This window comes from Ranitomeya variabilis, chromosome 4 (assembly GCF_051348905.1).
Source record: "Ranitomeya variabilis isolate aRanVar5 chromosome 4, aRanVar5.hap1, whole genome shotgun sequence".
Classification (NCBI taxonomy): Eukaryota; Metazoa; Chordata; class Amphibia; order Anura; family Dendrobatidae; genus Ranitomeya; species Ranitomeya variabilis.
The window spans coordinates 743,927,339-743,947,253 of record NC_135235.1 but is presented as its reverse complement, the minus strand read 5'-3'; the positions used below and the strand labels follow the sequence as shown (position 1 = coordinate 743,947,253).

General features: G+C 43.4%; 1 protein-coding gene across 4 annotated transcripts in view; it reads left to right on the top strand.

Moving 5' to 3' along the window:
- LOC143768048 (uncharacterized) overlaps nt 1–19,655 on the top strand; it is an 804,459-nt gene extending 784,804 nt beyond the window's left edge. For all 4 annotated transcript variants that reach the window (XM_077256706.1, XM_077256709.1, XM_077256707.1 and 1 more), the window contains one exon: nt 17,814–19,655. In XM_077256706.1, coding sequence (XP_077112821.1) covers nt 17,814–19,441 — 1,628 coding nt within the window. In that variant the 3' untranslated portion in view covers nt 19,442–19,655. The remainder of the gene's footprint in view (nt 1–17,813) is intronic.
- The last annotated feature ends 260 nt before the right edge of the window (nt 19,656–19,915 follow it).

Sequence of the window (19,915 nt, the reverse complement as noted above, 5' to 3'; positions counted from 1 at the left end):
CACTCGTTTAATGGCCTGAACTCCGCACATGTAACTACAACAAAAATATTTCTGTGTGATGATGCAATTTGGTAGCATTTGGGGCCCCATTTTAAACTTTTGCCTAGGGCCCCACTTTGCCTAAAACCGGCCCTGCTAGCCATATATGTTACCTCCCCAACAAGGTCCAACATCGGCGTATTGCCCAAGGCCAGATCTATTCTTGACAAAGATGCGAAGGAGGATGAAAAACAGGAATATTTGTACACCCCAGGATGAGAAATCCTCCATAAATCATGCAGAGCAGTTTCCCTCAACGGCTCTCGTCTCCCCTATCCCAATGTGTGTCCGGAATATTGTTAAAGTCCCCTATTATCAAAAACAGCATCCCCGGTGTCTCCTTCATTATCTCCAGAACTCTGTGGATCACCTTTCCACAATATGGTGGTGGAACATAAATTGTAACCAACCACATTAGACATCCGTACAATTTACAAAGTAAACATATGAATCTACCCGACTGATCTATAACCACTTTGTGACACTCAAAAGGAACCCCAGCACAGATGAGGATGCTGACCCCCCTAGAGTATGCTGAATATGTGGCATGGTATCCCACCTGTACCCATCTTTTAGTCAGAAAATGCGTTCTCTCCTTCACCTTATGAGTCTCCTGCAGACAGATCACTGACGTCTTGGCATCATTCAGAAATTTAAACACAGCTTGCCGCTTCACTCCAGACGCCAAACCCCTAATGTTCCAACTCACAATTCTCATTCTTCCAGACATTTTCCCTCTACAGAACATTTTTATCCCGCATTTTTTCATCTAGATGCAGCTGAAATCACAACCAGAGTAACCATGGTGATGTACATTATACAAATATTTCCCCAAACCCACACCCCTCCCCCCACACAACAGAAAAACAGCCCCAAACAAATCCCCATCCCATCCTTCCATCCTCTCCTAACACGGAGGGGAGAGCGCACTTTATCCGGAACAGTCTGTTAACCCCTTCCAACAGTCCCTCAACTTGTCCCAAACTATTGGGACTCTCCCATGACTTGTGGATTGCAGCCTATTTAAATTTTCAAAAATTATTTGTGTAGTTCGGTCGTATCACGATCGTGTGATCATCATTTTTCCTCTAGAGTAGAACCTTCTCCTCCATCCGAAAATGTTGAAATGATTTTGTGAATTTGTTAAAGCCCTTTCCTATTGAACTTACAACCTGGAGGATCCACCTACTTCCTGGGATTAGGAGACGTTGACCGTTACCTGCCCAGATCTGTAAGCTACAAAGCCAAATAACAGTGTACGTAGAATGTGCTGACAGGTTAGAAAATCACTTGAAGAAAAATATTATGATGATCTTCTAAGAGAAAGCGGAGGGTAATGATGCTGTTGGTTTCCTAGAATCCCGATTAGGAATGAGCGAATGTGCTCTATGATGCTCGGATATCACTTGATTATTTGGGTGCTCGGATGTTCTCGTTACTCAACAAACATTAGCCGGTGCTCGATTTTGAATCCCCACTCTGCGTATATAGCGCCTATTACACAGCCAAAAAGCATGCGGGGATTGCCTGCAGGTCACTGTAATGCTGTAGCCATCTTGGTAGTGGCATTAGGGGGTTGTTAAAATGGTAGGTGGCGTCAGGCTCGGCACAGTGCCACCATTGCCGAGCTCTGTGACAGTTGTTATTGGAGGGAGAGAGTGCTTGTCCAGGTGTGTGTGTGTGAGCAGTACAATGTCTGAGTCCTGTAGTGTAGATACTGTTGCTGAAGCTGAACCATCATACTACCAGCCCTTCTAATCTTGTGCTTTGAAGTTTGTATCAGATACAGCTCTGGCAAAAATTAAGAGACCACTTCAAAATTTTCAGTTTGTCTGATTCTTCTCTTTATAGGTATATTTTTGAGTTAAGAAATAATAATAATAATTTTATTATAGCACCATTTACTCCATGGCGCTTTACACGTGAGGAGGGGTGTACATAATAAAAACAAATACAATAATCTTGAACAATACAAGTCACAACTGGTACAGGAGGAGAGAGGACCGTGCCCGCGGAGGGCTCACAATCTACAAGGGATGGGTGAGAATACAGTAGGCGACGGTAGAGCTGATCGTGCAGCAGTTTGGTCGATTGGTGGTTACTGCAGGTTGTAGGCTTGTCAGAAGAGGTGGGTCTTCAGGCTCTTTTTGAAGGTTTCGATGGTAGGCGAGAGTCTGATATTTTGTGGTAGAGGGTTCCAGAGTAGGGGTGATATGCGAGAGAAATCTTGTGTATGATTATGGGAAGAGGGGAATAGAGAAGGAGATTGCGTGTAGGTAAGTACCTGGAGACGAGGTCACAGATGTATGGAGGAGACAGGTGATGGATGGCTTTGTACGTCATGGTTAGGGTTTTGTACTGGAGTCTATGCGCAATGGGGAGCCAGTAAAGGCATTGACAGAGGGGAGAGGCCTGGAAATATCGGGAGGACAGGTGGATTAGTCGGGCAGCAGAGTTTAGAATAGATTGGAGGGGTGCGAGAGTGTTCGATGGGAGGCCACAGAGCAGGAGGTTGCAGTAGTCAAGGCAAGAGATGATGAGGGCATGGACTAGGGTTTTTCCAGATTCTTGGTTTAGGAATGTATAGATCCGTTAAATATTTTTGAAGGCGACCGGAAGTGGAAAAGGCTTGGATATGTGGTTTGAAGGAGAGATTAGTGTCAAGAATTACCCCGAGGCAGCGAGCTTGTGGGACTGGGGAGAGTGGGGCATCCGGTTTACTGTAGAAAAATCAATAACAATTGTAATGGGGATTATTGGAAACCAATATTGCACATGGAATCCCCTTTAAAACTTAGCTTTTAATATTATCAGAATAAAACCCTGACCCAAAACAAACCTTGGTCAGATAACCAATAATAAAATACCACCAATAGTTAACCTGTTGAGGTGCTACAATACAGCCTACTACTCACCACTGCCTTGCTGTGGAGGTTGGCACCCTAAGAATCGATTATTTGGTGCCCCCACTCAACGTAGGCTATCCCTAACTTCCCTATAAAATCCCTATCAATGTAGGTGGGAAAACAAAATAGTAGAGAGCAGTGGTGAAAAAAAGTGGAACAAAACAACCCCAACAATAATTAACAAACACCCCCACTTAGGATATTATTAATAATTAAACTGCAGCACATCGCTCAATAGCGAACCATGTCACAACAAAAACTTGGGTCAAAAAAATAACCATATCTGTCCCCTGTTTATCATGGATATACATCAATCAAATATACAGATCCAATAGGGACCGGAATAGCAGACCAAAGTATGGTGATAAAAAATGACAGGAGATCACTTAGCGTGTGCTGACATCACCCCGACGCGTTTCCCCGTTTACACGGTTCATCAGGAGGAGAGAGTGTGGTGACCGATGTTGCCACATGCCATGAAGATGAATAGCATAAGCCGGCGGTGGTAATCAGCGAGTATAAATACCTCACATCAAATCCGCGCGCCTCCATAGGCCCCGCCCCCATACAAATACAGCGGGATTACATCCGGGTCATGACAGCGTTATGCATCCCGGTTTACCATCAAAACAAGATACCATAAGCATTATTAGCATTCTCGAGACATTGCCATATTGAAGATAGATATAAAATGTAAATTCTCAAAATCCCTGGGCTGTTAGTTTCCTGCCCGATATCACTTCCGGGTCCCAAAGATGTTGCGGCGCGTGCATCTCTCCCTATCTAGCTCATGCGCACCAGTTATTTATCCACCCTAGACTGGAACGCATAGCAGGAAGCAATCTGCGCTCCAGAAGGAGATTGCGTAGTGATGAAAGGGAGGAGTAAAAGGAGGGGGGAGAGAAAGGGGCGTGCCCCATTATCGGTGAAGGGATAACCTCATATCTATATGTCACCCAGCATCCACGGAGCCGTATTAGATTACCGGACACTCTAAGATAATACCTAACAGCTACAGGAAATAGTGAGAAGAATATATATATACTTCAAGGAGTATACAGATAGATTATGAACATTGGTAAATATATATATGTGGCAATAACCCAGGAACGAACTAGTGATACAAATGTATTGGTTATAGCTCTACCATCCGAGTAATTGGGATGACCAAACGCCCCAAATTATGGGTAGCCATAGATATTAATGTAGAAAATTATGATATATGAATAATTAATTCCCTACAATCGGGAGTATGCTAAAGCATAACAGGATAAGGGATTCATACGGAATATGTCCCAATCTATCATTGTAGTTTTATGCGTGACAGGCAGTCAAACAAAGGTATCCACCAAAATATTCAGATAAAACAGGTATATGACAAACACTCATTTAACCCCTTAGGGGACATTGATTGCATCCTGTATATCCACTCAGTCTCCCTCCTTAGTAGAATTTTGTCAAGATCGCCTCCCCTAATTTTCGGTCTCACCAGTTCGATCATACTAAAAGAGATTTCACGAATGTTACCACCATGAGTCATTCATATGACGAGCCAGTGGGGTATCCCGTTTGTGCCTGATATCCCCCAGGTGCTCGCCAACCCTGACTCTAAGTTCCCTCAGAGTCTTCCCTATATAGTCCAACGGACATGTACAGGTAGCTTTGTAGATCACACCGGTGGACTTGCAATTTCCGAAGTCCCTCAAAGAGAATATTCTATCATTTGATGCACTCCGGAAAACCTTCCCTTGAGACATAACATCACACTTAGTACAGTTTCCACACCTAAAGAAACCCAGAGGTTTTCTGTCTAACCATGTCCCTGGTTTTGGTGGTCTCTGGTATAGGCTGTGTACCAGGCGATCCCCTATCGATCTACCCTTTCTATATGTAACACTCGGTTTCAGTGGTAGATATTTCCTTAAAGCTGGATCCGCCAGTAGGATCCCCCAGTGTTTTTTGAGAACCTGGTAAACCCTCTCTGATTGCCCGTCAAAAGTTCCAATGAGCCTAACCGTCTCCTCCTTCGATCGACTGGCGGTATCTATAGGCCTAAGCAGGGACTGCCTATCCATCCTCAAAGTCTCGTTAAAGGGGCCATCCAATATCTCACGGGGATAATCTCTTGCCCTAAAACGTTGGTATAGATCTTTTGCCTATTTCTTGTATGTTACCTCATCCGTGCAATTTCTTCTAATTCTCATGAATTGCCCCTTTGGTATCCCCCTCTTAAGGGGAACCGGATGGTGGCTTGTCCATCTCAACAAGCTGTTTGTAGAAGTCGGTTTACGGTAGGTGCAGGTGCTGATGCTACCATCTAGTTCCTTCGAAATGGTCAAATCAAGGAAATTAATACTCCTATCATGGTGTTCGTGGGTGAAATGGAGACCAATGTTGTTAATATTAATTGTCTCCACAAATCTCTGGAGCTCAACCTCTGGACCAGACCACAGCACAAGGATGTCATCTATGTATCTGGCCCAGAGGTTGATGTAGGGGCTCCACCACAACTCCCCCTCTCCAAAGATGATGGTTTCCTCCCACCAGCCCAGGAAGATATTGGCATACGTGGGGGCACAAGGGCTCCCCATCGCAGTACCCCTGAGCTGGTGGAAGTACTTGCCATCGAAGAGGAAGTAATTGCGGGTAAGACAAAATTGCAAGAGTTCCTCTATGAATAAGTTATGTTCACGACAATCAATCGCTCTTGTTTGTAGATAATAAGTTATAGCCTCCATCCCACAAGCATGGGGGATGCTGCTATAGAGCCTCCACTTCTATTGATACGAGCAGAGTGTCAGTTTCAACCGTGATACGTTCCAGCTGGCTCAGTAGATGCGATGTGTCGCGGACATAAGACGGTAGGGATATGACAAAGGGTCTTAGGATCCTATCCAAATAGATCCCACTGTTCTGTGTGGCTGAGTCAATACCGGATACAATTGGGCGCCCTTTTAATGGGGAAAGACCCTTGTGCACCTTCGGTAGGGCATAGAAGGTAGGTTTAACTGGATTGTTTGGTGTCAGAAATTTCCATTCATTTAGAGATAAGATTCCCCTCTTTTGCCCTGTCCAAAATATTCATTAATTCATGGCTATATCTCATGGTAGGGTCATGATCCAGAACCTCATGGGTATCTGCATCGTCTAGCAGCTGATGACACATTTTCAAATAAATATATTGGTCCATAAGCACCAGGTTACCACCCTTGTCAGACGCCTTAATGACGACGTCTCTGTTCTTTTCCAAATTCTCTAGAGCTATGCTCTCTTCCTCAGAAAGATTTGAACATCCGTGTTGATTAATCCGTGGTATTTTACATAAATCATTTTCAACAAGTTGAATAAAAATATCTACACTCGTGGTGTCATTCAAGGGTGGCATCCTGGTGCTTTTATTTCTTAGATCTGTAAAGGGACCCTTCCCTCTTTCCTGTTCGTTCTCTCTCAAGAGGTCAGTTAGTGTCCGTACCCCCTCCATATCTTCCTCTGATAATCCTAATTTCTTACATTGTTCAGAGTCGTATTTCTGGAAGAACAGTTTCCATTTAAGGTTTCTACCAAATAGATTAACATCTTTTACCCATTGGAAACAGTTAAACGCCCCAGTTGGTACAAAATTTAAGCCCTTCTGTAAGACTCATCCCCAGATAGAGCATATGATGATAAATTTATAATCTGTCCCTGACTCACAGATGCCTTTTCCGTAGGTCGTATCCTGTTGTCAGCAGGCCTCGATCCAAAAAAGATTGTGAGGATGAGGATGATGATGGCCCAGTCATACTTAATTCTGACTGGCTCCCTCTTCCAGTGCCCCTCTGTCTGTGATAGTTTTTTGATGTCCGCCATCTACCTTTCGTGTACTTCCCTCTCCCACGATAGCCTGAAAAACCCTCTGTACGTTCAGTATCCGAGTTGTCAATATCTGATGACGACACCTCAGTGTTCAACCTTGGCTGGTAATCATATGCCCGGTTCTCCTTGAACTCCGTAAAATCCCGCAAAAACTGATTGTGCTTACGGTCCTTTAGATTTATTTGAAATTTCTCTACAGATGTTTGTAGTGTGTTTTCTCGTTTTACAAATTCCGGGTCAGATTTAAATTTTTGTACCTTCTCAATAAGGTTATTGAGTCTCTTCGTGGAGTCCTCGAAAATCCTCTGTTCCTCTTTTAATAAGAGTTGCATAAAGCGAATAGAGGACTCAACGGATTCTTTTGTCCACGCCGTCAGCAATAGGGGATTAGCTGTACGTGGTGAGGGTTGTATATTAATGCGTAGTCCCTTAGGGACAATTTGGTTTTTAATGTAATTTTCCAAACCTTTTACCTCCCACCACGATTTAATATTCTCCTTGTATCCCCAGTACAATTCTTTAAAGAGTGTTTTTAATGAGGGATTCTCTGGGCTTTCCGAGGGTAAAGTATTGGTGGAAAAAACCTGATTGGCGTCCTGTACCCACAAATCAGTGTTGATTGGTACCGAAAGAAAACTCGCCATATCCTTAGGACTATTTCAGAAAAATCAATAACAATTGTAATGGGGATTATTGAAAACCAATATTGCACATTGCATCCGGTTTACTGTAATGGATAGGTTCGTTGGGGGGGGGGGTTGCATGAGATGGGGGGAAAGATGATGAATTCTGTTTTGTCCATGTTAAGTTTCATAAATCTACCAGAGAAGGATGAAATAGCAGACAGACATTGAGGTATTCTGGTTAGTATGGTGGTGATATCTGGTCCAGAGATGTGGATCTGTATGTCGTTGGCATAGAGATGATACTGAAAGCCGTGAGAATTCTGTAAGTTGTCCCAGCCAAAGGTGTAAATGGAGAAGAGCAGGGGCCCTAGGACTGAACCTTGCGGGACATTTGTTGTTTTATTCTATAAACTACTGACATGTCTCTAAAATTCAAAGCTAAAAGTTTTGTATTTATTTGCAGCAAATGAGAAATCGTCAAAATAATAAAAAAGAAACCGTGATTTCAGACCTCAAATGATACAAAGAAAACAAGTTCTTATTAATTTAGAAACAACAATACTAATGTTTTACCTCGGGAAGAGTTCAGAAATCAATATTTGGTGGAATAACCATGATTTTTACTCACAGCTTTCATGCATCTTGGCATGCTTTCCACCAGTCTTTCACACTGCTTTTGGATGACCTAATGCCACTCCTGGCACGAAAATGTAAGCAGTTCTAATTTGTTTGGTGGCTTGTGACTATCCATCTTCCTCTTGATTACATTCCAGAGGTTTTCAATGGGGTTCAGGTCTGGAGTTTGGGCTGGCCATGACAGGGTCTTGATGTGGTGATCCTTCATCCACACATTAATTGACCTTGCTGTTTGGCTAGGGGCATTGTCTTGCTGGAAAAACAGCTGAAGGAAGCAAGTGTTTTTCAAGGATAACCTTGTATGCGGCTTGAATCATACGTCCTTCGCAAAGATTAACCTGCCTAATTCCAGCTTTGCAAAAGCATCCCCAGATCACCGATCCTCCACCAAATGTCACATTGGGTGCAAGACTCTGTGGCTTGTACGCCTATCCAGGTCTCCGTCTAACCATTAGATGACCAGGTGTTGGGCAAAGCTGAAAATTAGAATCATCAGAGATTACCTTACTCCAGTCCTCTATGGTCCAATACTTATGGTCTTTGGCAATCTTCAGCCTGGCTCTCCTTTGCTTCTCATTGATGAAAGGCTTTTTATTCTAGACAAGAGAGGGGATCAGCCCTTCAGGGACAGGAAACCTACAGACATAAAAGGGCGGTACCTCTCTCCCACGTCAGTTGGTTTCCTGTCCCTGACAGGGGATTCTGCAGGCTTACCTTAAGGAAAAGGTGAAGAGAAGAAGAGGTCCCAGGCTCAGCAGACCGATTCAGGAAGTGGGAAGGCCTTTTCCGCAGTCGGGTCCGGTGTTCTGGAGGTGCCACACCACAGATGGCTGTGGGGGTGGGCAGCAGCAGGAAAAAAGCAGCCTTCAGGGGGAGTGCTGTCTTGGTTGTTCTCTTTCATGGGTACCGGTATGTATAGCCAGGGGGCCCTGCTCTCCGGGACCGTCTCTTCATGTGCCACGCTTGCCGGCTAGCGTCTGTGTGCGGAGTGGGGTGCTTGCCAGCGTAAGGAGGAGGTCGGGCGCGTGCTGGAGTGCAGACGGCGTGGCGGGGGAAGTGACGTGCCAGAAGGGGCGGTCCCTCGCGAGCGGCGCGGCTTGATGACGCATTGGGGCATGCGCAGTACAGGCCACGGCGGTGAACGGGGAGTGGAGCCAGGTGAATAATGAAATGAAGGGGCGCCGACGTGGTGAACATGCACAGGTGATGCAGCGGTCGGCGGGGGTGGGGGGGCGGTCTCGGAGGGGAGCGGGTCCTCCTGAATGGGAAATGTACCAATCAATAGGATTAAATGTACCTGCTGACCCCAGCTGGGGGCGGTACCTAGGGGGAGGCCGGCTTTTTAAGGAATCCCGATGAACTGCACATGCTTCCTATCCATAATGAAGTCACAGGAGCAAGAGCTCATACAGATAGAGCAGCAGGATCAGCCTTTGGAAACACCCCAAGTAAGGAGTACCCAGCGGAGATCTAGTGATAGTAGTCGGCCGGCGGGAGACAGATTGGGTCAAAGATCTAGATCCGGAAAGTCCTCAAGCCGTAATGATGATACACCGGCTGAGAGGGACCCCCCTCAATCTACGGTACCTTTTCAGTTTTCTACAGGGGTAAGTGATCGCCGAGAAAGTTCACTTAGTGATGTATCTCCCCTTATATTCCCTCTCTCCTTGTCTATCAGGGGAAAAAAACGGTCCACTAAAACTAAGCACAAACAGTGTGCTGAATGTGGAGTTCCGCTCCCGGATGACCACATAAAGAAACTATGTGGATCATGTATTCAATGTTTAATAGCGGAGGAGACGCCAGACTTCACATCCAGCCTAAGGCACATGATCAGACAAGAGGTCAGGGGATCAGTGAAATCCCTGTCTCAGGATAGAGGAAGTAGGGGAAGAGAGGGTACATCCCCAATTTCAGTTGAGGACAGTGACTCAGGAGAGATAAGATCAGATTCTTCTCAGTCATCATCATCATCATCATCCATCATCATCTCTCATCATCATCATCATCATCCTCCATCATCATCTCCATCATCATTTCCATCATCATCATCCATCACCATCATCTCCATCATCATCCATCATCATCACCCATCATCATATCCATCTCCATCATCATCATCATTCTTCATCATCATCATTCTTCATCATCATCATCATTCATCATCATCATCCGAAACTGGCCCTGTGGTCGGCGCTCACAGCACACCTGTTTTACTGCTATATAGCAGCGATCTGATGATCGCTGTTATGTAGCAGAGCCGATCGCGTTGTGCCTGCTTCTAGCCTCCCATGGAGGCTATTGAAGCATGGCAAATGTAAAAATAAATGTGAAAAAAATAAAAAAAACATAAAAGTTTAAATCACCCCCCTTTCGCCCAAATCAAAATAAATCAATAAAAAAAAATCAAACCTACACATATTTGGTATCGCCGCGTTCAGAATCGCCGGATCTATCAATAAAAAAAAGCATTAACCTGATCGCTAAATGGCGTAATGAGAAAAAAATCGAAACGCCAGAATTACGTTTTTTTGGTCACCGCGATATTGCATTAAAATGCAATAACGGGCGATCAAAAGAACGTATCTGCACCAAAATGCTATCATTTAAAAACGCCAGCTCGGCACGCAAAAAAATAAGCCCTCACCTGACCCCAGATCACGAAAAATGGAGACGCTACGAGTATCTGAAAATGGCGCAATTTTTATTTTTTATTTTTTGCAAAATTTTGAATTTTGTTTCACCACTTAGGTAAAACATAACCTAGCCATGTTAGGTGTCTATGAACTTATACTGACCGGGAGAATCATAATGGCAGGTCAGTTTTAGCATTTAGTGAACCTAGCAAAAAAGCCAAACAAAAAACAAGTATGGGATTGCACTTTTTTTGCAGTTTCACTGCACTTGGAATTTTTTTCCTGTTTTCTAGTACACGACATGGTAAAACCAATGATGTCGTTCAAAAGTACAACTCGTCCCGCAAAAAATAAGCCCTCACATGGCCAAATTGACGGAAAAATAAAAAAGTTATGGCTCTGGGAAGGAGGGGAGCGAAAAACTGAAAAAGCTCCGGGGGTGAAGGGGTTAAAGAATGAACAAACCTGGAAAGTCAACATCGCTGGCATGCGGTGGGTGTGATCCCAGGGAGCATGATGAACCCTTCTTGAGGAATGAACGGGCCTGGGAGAAGCTCCTTGATGGCGCTCGAGATCACTCCCAAGAGATCGTACTGTCCTTGGGGTTCTTCACCTCTTATGCGGGAGCAGGCGCTGGTGCAGGTGACAGTTCTGTTTCCCATTTCTATATGTCAGGAGCTCCGCCATTGCCCATAACCAGGTCACTTACAGCCAAGGCACCTGGGAATAGGGCTCAAGGAAATGGGTGGAGGCAGTTCCTCAAGCCTCCCGAGGAAGGAGAAGAAGCTCACACCTGAAGAGGATTACTGCATTACCCTCCTTACAATTTTTTCCTGGTTTGGCACATTTTGCTAAGCCTTTTTTGAGTGTAAGAGTACAGCAATACATTTTAAAAATATTTGAATGAGGCTCGCCACTTGTTGTCTCTCAGTGGTTTATGGATTCCCTTCCATATGTTTCCTTGCTTTGCACTTTTTGCAAAGCCTTTATGACTGTAGAAGTACATCAACTACACTATCAAAATATTTACTTCAAAAAATTAAAAATTCTGGATTTAATTATTCAAATACATTTGAACGCGGCGTTTATTACATTACGGTGGTATATAACTACAGAAAAATATTTCTGAATTTAATTAGTCATCCATATAGTATTTGGTGCATTTTGTGACATTTTGGTGATATATACAACTCTAAAAACGCTCTTCATAATTTGTCCGGATTCAATTAGTCATCCATAAAGCATTAGGTGTTTTCGGTTAAATTTCTATGGTATATAAGACTGCAAAGAAAGTTCCAAAACTTTTTATGGATTCAATGATTCATTTATAAACTGTAAAACGAGGGTCTTGTAACATTATGTTGGTATGTAACGCTCTAATAAAGTGTTGAAAAAATTTGAGGATTCAGTTAGTCCTCCATACAGTTTAACGTGCTTTGTGTAATATTACGATGTTTTAAAATAAAAATAAAGGACAAAAACACTTGGGCTGGTGCAATTCCCCAAATATGTTTGCTCCAAAACAGGCTTACAAATTTGGTTGTTCCAAAACTGACTATTGTGATATATACTGTAGAATTAGGTTTGTATGAAATTTCCTTAGTTAGAAATATATATATATATATATATATATATATATATATATATATATTTTTTAAATGGCCTGCTATAGGTGTACACATTTGGTCCTTTGCTGCTCAGTCCACAGCCGTCACTATTTGTACTCCTATTTGGAGTCCCCGTATTATACCAGCAAGTGTCCATTGTTCTCACCCGTGACCTTATTAACATGGTGTATTGCCAAGTTTTTAACACTAAGGTTCGGATACGGCTTTAAAGAAGGCTACTAATTGCAATATAATGCAATTTTATTTAAAAATACAAAATTAAAGGAATAATATGATTGACTAGTATGATTGCATACACATTTGTATATTTTAAGATACAAAGTATATATAAGGATTAAATTCATATAATGATTAAGTACATATACTCATATCATCCATCACCAAGGGGCTTTTAAACATCATCCGTCTGGAAAATCAGAGAAGCAACACCAAGACAGAGAAACCCTGGAAAATTCACAACACTGCACAGGCATCCCCACTTTTGCAGGTATCACAACACTGTACACGTGTAAGTACAGCTACACCAGTTTATGCTTCTATCTTAGTCATGTTTCTCTGGCCTTATATAGTGCTTTGCACCATGCGACTTACGGTGGATGCCGCGTCCCTTCAGACCACACACACAGGCTCCAGATCCTCTAAGGGCACTCGCCGGATCACTATACAGTCCTGAGACACAGTCTGTGTCCACCATCTCCCATGAATCTACTGAGATTTCACAATCCTGGGGGTCTGCCTGGTATCGACCATATCTTACTACTGTGACTGAGGAAGGTCCGAATGTTAGGACCGAAACGTTTCTGTTTAATGTGGACACAAACCACTAACAGAAGTTAAGTTAGAGTGCCGAGTTTTTTACTACATTATATGTTTTCCTGTCACCCCTTTTTACATCCCTGGGGTGTCGTCTCCCTTTTGCACTTATGCCACTGTAGCCCGCGTTGTGGGGTCAAACTGCGGCGATGTGGGCTCAAACAGTGGTGCTAGGCTTCGCCCACCGCCTCTAACTCACGGTCACGTGACCACAGTTCCTGTTTGCCTTCTCTTGATAGTGCCCAGCTCCTACAAGCACCTCTGGTACCGCTCTCATGGCTCACCGGGGTCACAGGCTGTCCCCAGCACCAGCCATCCAGGCCAACCCCCTGTTCAGCTGCCAGTGAGTGCCCGTCGGGTAGCTAGTCCTGACAAAGGTCTTGACCACAGGTATCGGACTTGACCTTAGCCCTAGTTCTCAGTATGGGCAGAGCATCTCTCTCACTAACTGCCAGCACTAGCAATTCCAGCACAAGCAATGCACCCAAATTCCATCACCTCCTGCCTCTGAGAGTTTAAGTCCTTCTTTCCCTGTAGTTTTGTAGGCTTAGCGCACCTAAAGGCCTCGATGTCCATCTCGTGGTTCCTAAGCCTACTGATGGATTCGTATGGAAGGATGTTTGACAATGCACTGCCTTGAGTAACATGCTCACGCTGTCCCCACACTTTCTCTAACTGAACTTGACCCTTAACTTGGCACTAACCCTCAGTTGCTGAAAACCTACACAGAGTTGCCAGAGCTTCTGGTCAAGGTACGTGGCATGAGCGCCCATTTTCACAAGTCAGCTACAGCTACCGCCGCTCTGTCACCAACTGGTGTGCGACATGACCATGCATTGGCATGCCACACTGCGCATGCTGGCAAGGCTTTGTGAGGAACGGAGACCAGTTGTGAAATACCAGCTCCAACATGCTTGTTGGTATTGTGGTCAAACTCCGCACATAACAACTGAAGAGTGGGCATGGATGTATGACATGTTAGTAGTTCTCCAAGACTCTGAGAACTCCCCAAAGATGGTGAGCAGTTATGGCGCCATCATCAGCACAACAATCCCGCTTCTGTGCCTATTTCAACAGTCGCTGCTGACAAACCTGAAACTTTGCATGCAGACCAGGTGGAGATGGAGGAAGATTTGAGACAGGGAACAGGGATATACTACCCAGCCCAGCCTCATTAAATCTGCTCAGTTCCAATTGGCTAACAATGAGTATGCAGAGGAGGAACAGGAGCACAACAGAGGCTACTACACACACAAGTTTCCTGCGTGGATTGTCTGAGGAGGGGATTGAGTAGGAAGAGATTGGAGGAGAAGGGAGTAGTCATCATGGTGGAGACAGGGAAGTGTTGGCTGTAGGGAACTTGGCACATATGGTAGACTTTATGTAGTGCTTCCTTTCCCGTGACCCTCTTGTTATTTTCATTTTGGCCAAGAAAGAGTACTGGTTGTACACCCTGCTAAACCCACGCTACAAGGAGAACTTTGCTTCTCTCCCTTCTGAGGTGGAGAGGTATACTAAAATGGTGCATTACCAGAAGTCCAGAAAGAAAAGATGTTGACAAAATTCCCATCAGACAAGGTTAGCAGCAGGGGGCACCTGCCCAACCAAGGAGGAAAGGCGAGGGAGACACACACCAGGTACAGCAGATGCAGGGGTACACTGTCAAAGGCCTGGTCTAATTTCATGACACCCTCCCAGCATCCAGGCCCTGATGTCTGGGTATTTTTGACAAGGATGGAAAAGTTTTTAAATATGGTCAAGCAATACCTGGCTGATAAAACTAGCATACTCCATAATTCCTCTGTGACCCTCAGATGTCCAGTTTTTTATATTAAAAAAAATCAATTTACTGTATATACTCGAGTATAAGCCGACCCGAGTATAAGCCGACCCCCCTAATTTTGCCACAAAAAAACTGGGAAAACTTATTGACTCGAGTATAAGCCTAGGGTGGGAAATGCAGCAGCTACTGGTAAATGTCAAAAATAAAAATAGATACCAATAAAAGTAAAATTAATTGAGACATCAGTAGGTTGTGTCTTTGAATATCCATATTGAATCAGGAGCCCCATAAGATGCTCCATAATAAAATATGCCCCATATAATCCTGAATAAAGGTTAATAAAGGCCCCATAAGATGCTCCAGACACATTTGCCCAATATAATGCTGCACAAATGCTGATTATGGCCCCATAAGATGCTCTATAAAGATATTTGCCCCATATAGTGCTGCACAAACGTTATGGCCCTATAAGATGCTCTATACACACACTTGCCCCATATACCGTAGTGCCCTACAAACGTTAATTATGGCCCCATACAGACAATTTCCCCCTATAGTGCAGCACAAACATTATGGCCCCATATACTGCAGCACAAACATTATGGCCCCATATACTGCAGCACAAACGTTATGGCCCCATATACTGCAGCACAAACGTTATGGCCCCATATACTGCAGCACAAACGTTATGGCTCCATATACTGCAGCACAAACGCTATGGCCCCATATACTGCAGCACAAACGTTATGGCCGCCATACAGTGCTGCAGAAAGATTATGGCCTCATATAGTGCTGCAGAAACATTATGGCCCCATAGATGCTCCATACAGACACTTGCCCCATTTGCTGCAATAAAAAAAAAAATCACATACCTCTCCGTCGCTCAGGTCCCCGACACTTTCAATAGTCACCTGCTCCTCGTTCCGGGCGCCGATCTGTCTCCAGCACTGATGTTCAGCAGAGGGCGCGCACTAACTATGTCACCGCGCCCTCTGACCTGAGCGTCACTGCTGGAGACAGATCGGCGCCCGGAACGAGGAGCAGGTGACTATCGCGCAGCGCTGCGCTCCCCTCCCCATATACTCACCTGGTCCTGGCGCTGTGTAGTCCCTGCTTCCCCAACACCGCAGCGCTTCATCTGTACTGAGCGGTCACATGGTACCGCTGATTACAGTAATAAATATGCGGCTCCACCCCTATGGGAGGTGGAGCCGCATATTCATTTACTGTAATCAGCGGTACCATGTGACCGCTCAGTACAGGAAGAAACTGCTGCTGCCGGCGCTGGGGAAGCCAGGGACCTGCAGGGACCGCGCCTGGACTAGGTGAGTATTTTTAGACAGCCCCCGCTCCCCCTCCCCTGCCGACCCCGGGTATGACTCGAGTATAAGCCGAGAGGGGCAATTTCAGCCCAAAAAAGTGGGCTGAAAATCTCGGCTTATACTCGAGTATATACGGTAGGTTTACTTTCAATTCTAATTTTTTAATAAATAATTTTTAAATTTTGCCTTATATACCAGTTATTATACAGTAAATTGTTTCTTAACATTTGTTTTCCCTGTAAACTATAATTTCTCTATTCTTGAATGACAAGTTTGAGTCCCTGCGGCCGCATGTTTTGCGACTGTTAGACAGCCACAAAACATGCGGGAATTACCAAGTCACATACTGTAATTACTCCAGAGAAGTTTCACCATTAGTTACTCGTGTTTTACTGATGAAGACATTTGAGTTTGATCATTTCAGTAGATATTATTGTCTATACTCAGTTTTTGACTACAGTAGTTATTTCCCAAAATACTCTAAATTTAACCACCTCCAGCAGCCAGTTTTATTTTACTACTTGGGTCCCATATTTCAAATTTGACATGTGTTATTTTATGTGGCAATAACATTGGAATTCATCAAAAAGTGTAAAAAGAAACTGATGTACGTTGCACATTATTTTCTCACTTTTCCTGAATCCAGCAATACCTATATACGGTTGTATTCCACTGTCTGGGCATATGGCGGGGTTAATAAGAGAAGGAGTGCCATTTAGCTATTCCAATCTAAATTTTGCTGGAATAGTTTGGAGACCAAATATATTGGGGCGCTGTTCATGGTCACCTGGCAGCTCAAAAGATGGCTACTACAAACAGGATTGGCACTATCTACTCCATTTTCCATATCCCAGTGATTGCCTTGCTCATCATATTCCAGGGAATTTCCTTGCGCATCATCCTTTAAAGGCTATGCATGGATTTGGACCTGCACAAAGAGCCCTAGACTTGGGCCACATTTTTACCTTCTGTTCTGTTGCATGAGATGGGAAGAAGAATATTCAGGTTGCCGGGTCAGAACCAGGAAGGCAGAGAAAATACCTAATCAGAAGATGCAAGAGTAGTCAGTAAACGGGTCCGGGTCTCAACAGGTAATTAATACAGAAGCCAGGAGCTGAGCACAGAGGACTGATCCAGAGGAGAACAAGCTTGTATCTGGCACCTTCCAGCAGCGCTGATATTGCTGGATTGGTTTATTGAAGCCATGTTGCTTTTCAAAAGATTTTGAGCTACTAGTAATGTGGAAACCTGTTTTTCCTCTGACCGATGATGGACCTGAGTGGGGACTTTATATCAGATGACTAGAGTTTTTATTGGTATTATTTTTGCCTGCAATACAGTTTCGTGGCTTCTTATTCGATATTTGGGAAGCAGAGTGAACAAACTGGAGCACCATGATCTACTCGTGCATCTTATGAGGTTTTCTATTAGCCTGTGAGCTGCCAATGTCTTAGTAAATCAATATTTTACATAACTTGCTATTTTTACACACAGTTTAAGTAAAAAAGTTAAAAAATATAAGTCAAGGATATTTTATTCAAAATTTATGTTTGATTTTATTCTTGGCAGATGACTGTACCAGGAGACCAGAGGGACAGCTGATATCTTCAATGTTTAAATCAGATGATCTTGAGATTCCACAGGATACAATTGAAGTGAATGCCATTACTCCAGATATACCATCATCCCTTCACAGCGATGATCTCTCATCTGATCCTTTCAAACAGGTCCTGTCTTCTGATTCATTACAGACTACTAAGGAAAATCAAAGTCACAAAACAAGCATTCAAAAAGTAACTGGTCATAAAGCAAAAAAATCATTTTCAAGTTTAGAATATGGAGAGCGTTTTCCTTTCGAAAAATCTATTGTAAAACATCAAAAAATTCACACAGTAGAGAATTACTATTCTTGTTCCAAGTGTGGGAAATGTTTTAATAAGAAATCACATCTGGTTCATCACCAGAGAACTCACACAGGGGAGAAGCCATTTTCATGTTCAGAATGTGGGAAATGTTTTACAAAGAAATCAAGTCTTCTCAATCATCAGAGAATTCACACAGGGGAAAAGCCATTTTCATGTTCAGAATGTGGGAAATCTTTTACAGAGAAATCAGCTCTTCTCAAACATCAGAAATGTCACACAGGGGAGAAGCCATTTTCATGTTCAGAATGTGGCAAATATTTTACAACTAAATCATATCTTCTCACACATCAGAGATTTCACACAGGGGAGAAGCCATTTTCATGTTCAGAATGTGGGAAATATTTTACAACTAAATCATATCTTCTCAAACATCAGAGATTTCACACAGGGGAGAAGCCATTTTCATGTTCAGAATGTGGGAAATATTTTACAACGAAATCATATCTTCTCACACATCAGAGATTTCACACAGGGGAGAAGCCATTTTCATGTTTAGAATGTGGGAAATATTTTACAATTAAATCATATCTTCTCAGACATCAAAGATTTCACACAGGGGAGAAGCCATTTTCATGTTCAGAATGTGGGAAATGTTTTAACCGTAAATCAATTCTTGAAAGACACCAAAGAACTCACACAGGGGAGAAGCCTTTTTCATGTTTAGAATGTGGGAATTGTTTTAAAACTAAAACACATCTTCTCAGCCATCAGCGAACTCACACAGGGGAGAAGCCTTTTTCATGTTCCGAATGTGGGAAATGTTTTAACCGTAAATCAATTCTTGAAAGACACCACAGAACTCACACAGGGGAGAAGCCTTTTTCATGTTCAGAATGTGGGAATTGTTTTAAAACTAAAACACATCTTATCAGCCATCAGCGAACTCACACAGGGGAGAAGCCTTTTTCATGTTCCGAATGTGGGAAATGTTTTAACCGTAAATCGATTCTTGAAAGACACCAAAGAACTCACACAGGGGAGAGGCCTTTTTCATGTTCAGAATGTGGGAATTGTTTTACAGATAAATCAGTTCTTCTCAAACATCAGAGAACTCACACAGGGGAGAAGCCTTTTTCATGTTCAGAATGTGGGAAATGTTTTATCTGCAAATCAGATCTTGATAGACACCAAAGAACTCACACAGGGAAGAAGTCTTTTTCATGTTCAGAATGTGGGAAATGTTTTGTGAAGAAATCATTTCTTCTTGGTCACCAAAGCACCCACAAAGGGGAGAATACTTTTTCTGTTCAGAATGTGGGAAATGTTTTGTGAAGAAAACATCTCTTCTCAGTCACAATAAAAGTCTCATAGGGGAGAATCCTTTTTTATATTTCCACGGTAACAAATGGCTCAGGATTTGACGCAGGTAAAAATCTGCACCTGAGGTCACTGGCAGGTCACCTGCATTTTTTACATGTGTATTTGATCCGTTTTTTCATTGCATATGTTTTTTTGTGTCACTTGGAATAAAGCTAATTGAAAGCTGGCTTCTGGGAAGGAATTAAAAAGTGATTTCCTGTTTGTAGATATATTGGGATATCTTCTCACAGTCAGTATACACTGCGGGTTGGACCCTGCAGTCATCCGCATTGTCCAACCTGCAGCATCCAGCTATTAGAGCATAGTGGATGGGATTTCAAGAAATCCCATGTCAACTAGGCGTGCACCGACTCTCACGGCTCACCCGCAGAGACGAACATGCAGCACGTCTTTCCAGACCGCAGCATGTCAATTTATGTAGTGGAG